At 55.7% G+C, this 5,323-nt stretch overlaps 3 protein-coding genes across 3 annotated transcripts; 2 read left to right on the plus strand and 1 right to left on the minus strand.

Annotated features, from left to right (window-relative positions):
- Positions 1–81: 81 nt before the first annotated feature.
- Positions 82–962, minus strand: H310_12374 (hypothetical protein; the record flags this gene model as incomplete). The annotated part of the gene is made up of 2 exons (XM_008879397.1): positions 82–141; positions 195–962. The coding sequence occupies 2 exons, from the start codon at positions 960–962 to the stop codon at positions 82–84; spliced, it is 828 nt and encodes a 275-aa protein (XP_008877619.1).
- A 756-nt stretch (positions 963–1,718) lies between these two features.
- Positions 1,719–2,235, plus strand: H310_12375 (hypothetical protein). The gene has a single exon (XM_008879398.1). It carries the CDS (start codon positions 1,732–1,734, stop codon positions 2,011–2,013), a length of 282 nt encoding a protein of 93 aa, XP_008877620.1. The 5' UTR covers positions 1,719–1,731; the 3' UTR covers positions 2,014–2,235.
- A 359-nt stretch (positions 2,236–2,594) lies between these two features.
- H310_12376 (hypothetical protein) lies at positions 2,595–5,323 on the plus strand. The gene is made up of 7 exons (XM_008879399.1): positions 2,595–2,700; positions 2,759–3,314; positions 3,364–3,686; positions 3,735–4,159; positions 4,206–4,270; positions 4,316–4,361; positions 4,403–5,323. Exons 1-7 carry the CDS (start codon positions 2,648–2,650, stop codon positions 5,065–5,067), a joined length of 2,133 nt encoding a protein of 710 aa, XP_008877621.1. The 5' UTR covers positions 2,595–2,647; the 3' UTR covers positions 5,068–5,323.

Below are 5,323 nucleotides of genomic sequence, written 5' to 3' on the forward strand. Positions count from 1 at the left end.
GTGATCACTCCGTCGTTGCTGAGCAACCCGAGCGAAACAAAGCAAATGAGCGATTGAAAGGCCAGCAACAAGAGGTAGTGGTCAACGTGGTGCGAGTTGTCCCACGTGATCGTGACGGCAAAGCAGGATGCGTTGCCGACGCTGTAGCCAGGCATGGTATGGATTTGGTTGGAGATGTCGACGAAATGAAGTACGACCCAGAGGCGCATGAAAAAGAGTCGATTCAGGCTATTGAGACTTGTGACGTAGTTGCGCTGATCCCATGGCGCGTGAAGCCTGGTTCCATTCGTCGCGACAATTGTCTTGACGACGGACTGGTCGACTGTAAAGTGCCCCGAGTTGGTCGTATCGATCTGGACTGGATCGATGGGAGTCCCGTCCGAGAACGTGCTGACGAGGTACGCTCCCAAAGGAAACTCGTCGTTCGCGACTGTCTCGAGCACGGCCATGCCAAGAATGAGCTGCTTCCCGACAGGGTTGCATTGTGGAAAAGTCGCTTCCGCCACGAGAAGCACGATGGCCACCCACGTCGACTCGTTCGACGCCCCGTGCAAACATGTTGTGACAAACACGTCCGGGTCGGTCGCATTTCGTACGAAATCTATCGCCAGCTGCGCGCCCATGGACGTCCACGGGATCTCACCTGTCGAGTTGACGTCGTCGGGATGGCACGAGCCAGGGATAAACCCGTGCATGTTCAGCCGGCACGCCTGGAAGAGCGGTCTCCAGTACTTTTGAGGTACCGGAGACATACTCTGGCTGTAAAACATGCCCTGATACAGCAACAGCGACACGAGGAGGCCCGTGCCAAGGATGAGGAGCCCCGCCGATATGTTGCTCAGCACGCGGAGCCACTTCGAAATGTACGCAGACGACATGTGCGCGCGCTTCCGCCCAGACTTGTACAGTGCCCCGTGAGCCATCGCTGCGATCACGCTTTGTTGGAATTTGGAGGTGTACATGAGGCAGGGGACGTTCGGCTAAAAATATATTGGCCCCGAACGGCAATGTGTGCGAGTCATGGGCCAAATATATACGTCTTGGCTCCGTGCGAAGACATTGCGATTTGGTCGACAAGCAGAGACCAAAGAAGCATTAACTTGTCACTTTCTTTGGCAGGCATCCTTTGTCCACGGCTGATGGGAGCAAAGGAACGCACAATATTGCGTTCCGTCGCCTCTCAAGCCTAGGCGGAGTGGCGTGATGGGATGAGGCTTGCCGCCGCCGCCGCCATTTGAATCTAATGGACGTCGCAATGACAACCACCTCTCCCCAGCAGACATACCCTTTCTCGCATTCCATCGATATGGAGATCAATCTGCTTTGGATGCCCTTGATTGCGTGGCACTTGGCAATGCGTCTGTACAGTCGAGGCCGCTGTCCTTTCAAGTCGACTGGCGGCGCGCCACCCAACTCTTGATCGGTTGCTGGCCCGAATTTGCACCGCGCACCCATGGCGCACCCATTCAGTGGGGATGTCTTATTTAACTCTGCCATCGATCATCTCCTTTGCCTTGGCTGCGACAATCCCACAAGAACAGATCCATGTCATCCTCGCGACGTCCTCCAACGGTGTCATGTGCGCCTCGTCCTCCTTGTTGACAATTCAATTGTGTAACGTGTCCCAGAGAGCTGAGCCAATCAGCGATCCGGATCAAGTATTTGAGACCTTGGATTGGTGGATTCGATAGCAAGGACGACCAGTGTTCCACGACCATTGCACAATTTACCATGTCGAGCGGATACGAATGGGCTACATCCACGGAAGCGTTCTTGGCGGCGACGAGCGGTCGGCGCGGCGTCTCGATGGCGTGGTGCAGCAGCAATATGCTCCCCTCGGACGCCGTGCCTCTTTGCACCGCTGAAGACACGGTCTCGTTCAACATGGAGATCTTCGTCGATCAAGCCGACATGGACGAAGTCCAGGTTTACGTGGGCAAGAGGAAGAACGTATACAACATGCCCGAGCACGTCCACTACGCAGGCTTCAAACGAGCACGGTTGCACTGGTGAGTAGTCCTCGACGATCGATTGACCGCAAATTCCCCCGCGTACACCGTTGTGTACGCTGCCCCATTCGTATTTATTCGTCCCGTTCATTTATTGCACTCCGATTCTCCCGATAACATTAAACATGGATCCAACTCTGTGAACGATCGAGAGCAGTATATGCCCACGTGTACCTACTCTCTTGCCTCCATCGTCGGACGGATGGTCCCACAGACCGAGATCTCGTAGTGATTTATGTACCAAGGACGCGTACCGTGTGCCACCGCGCCTTCCTCCGGCTTCCTCCACCGACAAGCTGACCACAGCCATGTTTCCGAAACGATGTGACGCAAACAAACGGCGAGATGCGTCACCGTGGCCAAGCTTTTCCTCATCACCGATCAGGAGGCATGTATCGTGTGTACGTCCATTCACCGTCTCATCGCCCGCGGTACACATTCGAAGCGCCACATGTCCTCGCGCGTCCCCGGGTGTCGGCGCGGTGCCATCGCAGCTGCGCTTGGTCGCACATGCGGGTTTTTTGGGTGGCCGACGGCCGTTTCACCTGGCAAACGCAACGTTTAAACGTGTCATAGGAAGTTTAACGTGATATCAGGTGAGGCCGCCGCCACATTCTGCAATTTGCGCGTGGGCCGAGATGGTCAAGTTCGGGAAGCGACTCGCCATGAGCGTGAATCCTCAATGGGAAGGGTGCGTGCGGTTGACGTAGCTGTCTGGATGAAGCGCTCCACTTACCATCTTCCTGCAGGCACTATTTGGAGTACCGCCAATTGAAGAAAGAGCTCAAGAAGCTCAGCACGTCGTCCTGTCAACACTCGGATGCTGAAGCGTCGTTCTCGGCGTCGCCCTCGTCCGTGGTCGTGATGACAGGACCTAAAGACGGACATGCCCGCTTCCAGAAGAAACTCGACAGCGAAATTGAAAAGATCGTGCTGTTCTTCCTTACAAAACAAGGCGAGTTTGCATCGCGGCTTTCGTCCTTTCGCCAGCAGCAACGCGCCACCGCGTCGTCGACCTCGACTGAGTCGGAACTCGACACGATCCATGCTCTTGCCAACGGATACCGCGAAGTTGGCGAGGAACTCGTAAAGCTTCTCTACTATGTGGAACTGAATGCTACCGGGCTGCGCAAAATCCTCAAAAAGCACGACAAGAATCATAAAGCCAAGAAGATCACGGCCAACTATATCAACTCCCGCATTGAGTCGAACGTGAGTCATCTGCAGCAGCTGTATCACGACGAAGGAATCTCTGCAATCATCGCGTCCATCCGCGCCGCACTCGATGAATTGCGGACGCTCCAGGTACTCCATCCATTCCGCGTCTAGGTTGCATCCTCATGCGGTGTTGTAGGTTCAAGTGTCGACGAGCAGCCAGGACACCCCGCCGTCGACGCTGTCGCGATCCATCAGTGAAGACGAGCCCATTTTGAACCGCATCACAATTGCCCGCCAGCGATTGCACCAGTCGACGCGATATGCCAAGACAATTGCGGCACAGGCACTCATCTTCGACTCGGACCTGTCTGACGAAGAGGAAGAGCTCATGCTCAAGACACTGAAGCTGCAGAAACCGAGCCACATATCCCGCTTCCTCAACATGTTCTCGACATTTTTGTATATGACCAACTACTACATCGTGGCACCGACATCTGGCGAATACGCCACGCTTCTCGGGTACCTCCGCCACATCGTCGTCGGTGGATGCCTCAAACGTTGCTGTAGGGGGACGGCGGCGCTGTCTGGGATCATCGTTGGCATGACGCCTGTGGCCTCGATGCTCTCTGCTGTGCTGTACTCGTGGTGGGCCAACAAGTCGTTCCGCCACCCGTTGCTCTTTTCCTCCGTCTGCCTCGTCCTCGGCAATTTCCTCTATGCAATTGCGCTGTCGTACAACTCGATCACGATGGTGTTGATTGGCCGTGTGCTCAACGGGCTCGGCGGTGCCCGCAGCATCAATCGACGATACATCGCAGACAACTATTCACGCGAAGAGCGCACGGGCGCGTCGGCTCAGTTTGTGACGTACTCGGCCCTCGGGATGTCGGCAGGACCGGCGATGGCCGCTGTCTTGAACTACATCCCTGACAACTGGCGCATCTTTGGTTACCTCATCACGGTGGAGACGTCACCTGGCTGGCTCATGTTTGGTACGATACTGTGTGCCATGTGCCATTCAACAGGAACGGGTTGTAGTCGTCTGGTCCGTGTACTGCGTGGCCACTCTTGCGTTTTTCCAAGAGCCAAACCATGAAGCACGCGTACGAACAACTCAACGTTGCTATGGCGCTCATTTGGACTCGTAGGACAAGGTCAACAGCGCTCGGTCGAAATCGGCAGCGCTCGAAAGCGGTAGGACTTAAATCCTTGTCGACGGTGCTGATGTGCTGCAGGCGTGGCGCCAGACGAATCGACACCCCTTACGGCGCAACCCGCAGCCCCCAGCCTCGGCTCTCTCTGGTCCAATGTGCCCGTTGTGGCGACCCTCATCATTTACGTTGTGCTCAAGCTGGTGCTCGAAATTCTCATCACGTCGGCGACGACTATTGTGGACTGGTACTTTGAATGGTCTTCGACCTCGGCCGGCATCTTCCTCGCCTTTCTCGGCCTCCTCATGTTTCCTGCCAACGTCCTCGTGGGCTACCTGAGCTATCGCTACGTGGACGGCGAGCTCATTTTGTACTCTGAAGTGCTGCTTTTGGTCGGCATCGTCGGCATCATTTGCTACTCTGCCACGTACACCGTGGTTCAATACGTGTTTGGTGCCGTCATGATCTACGTCTTTTCAAACGTTTTGGAGGGCGTGAATATGAGTCTGCTCAGCAAGACGATCCCCAAGTCGTTCGCACGCGGGACGTTCAACTCGGGGCTTCTCGCGACTGAAGCCGGGACCCTCGGGCGAGCGCTCGGCGACGGCGCCGTCAGTCTGGCGGGTATGCACGGCATCCAATATGTCCTCAACGATACGTTTATTCCCATGGCCGTGATTGCGCTCGTCACGATCGCTTATACGATCCGCGTGTACCCGCACTTGATCCACAGCAGCTACGACGTCTAACGATCGATGTTAAATGACTGTGGAGTTGCTCTGAAGCCATCGCGTCGCTCGACGTTGGACTGCGAGATGCGGCAACGATATGGGGTGCTTCCGTCGGCCATGACCCTGGCATTTGTCCGAGCGACTTAGCCACAGCAGTCACCGCGGCTGTACGAGTACGTGGATTTCTTTTCGAGTCGGATGTGGCTCTTGGTCAGTTCAAACTTGTTGCTTGCGATCATGCCAAACACCTTTGGCGAGTACACCCAGGTTCGGA

The sequence above is a fragment of the Aphanomyces invadans genome (assembly GCF_000520115.1).
Source record: "Aphanomyces invadans strain NJM9701 unplaced genomic scaffold supercont1.38, whole genome shotgun sequence".
NCBI lineage: Eukaryota > Oomycota > Saprolegniomycetes > Saprolegniales > Verrucalvaceae > Aphanomyces > Aphanomyces invadans.

What these genes read in the sequence shown, in the direction of transcription:
- H310_12375 (XM_008879398.1), top strand. Translation starts at nt 1,732, where the DNA reads ATGTCGAGCGGATACGAATGGGCTACATCCACGGAAGCGTTCTTGGCG.
- H310_12376 (XM_008879399.1), top strand. Translation starts at nt 2,648, where the DNA reads ATGGTCAAGTTCGGGAAGCGACTCGCCATGAGCGTGAATCCTCAATGG. An exon ending in GAATACGCCACGCTTCTCGG is followed by an intron (nt 3,687 to 3,734) that starts GTACCTCCGCCA and finishes ACGTTGCTGTAG; the next exon opens with GGGGACGGCGGCGCTGTCTG. An exon ending in ACCTGGCTGGCTCATGTTTG is followed by an intron (nt 4,160 to 4,205) that starts GTACGATACTGT and finishes AACGGGTTGTAG; the next exon opens with TCGTCTGGTCCGTGTACTGC.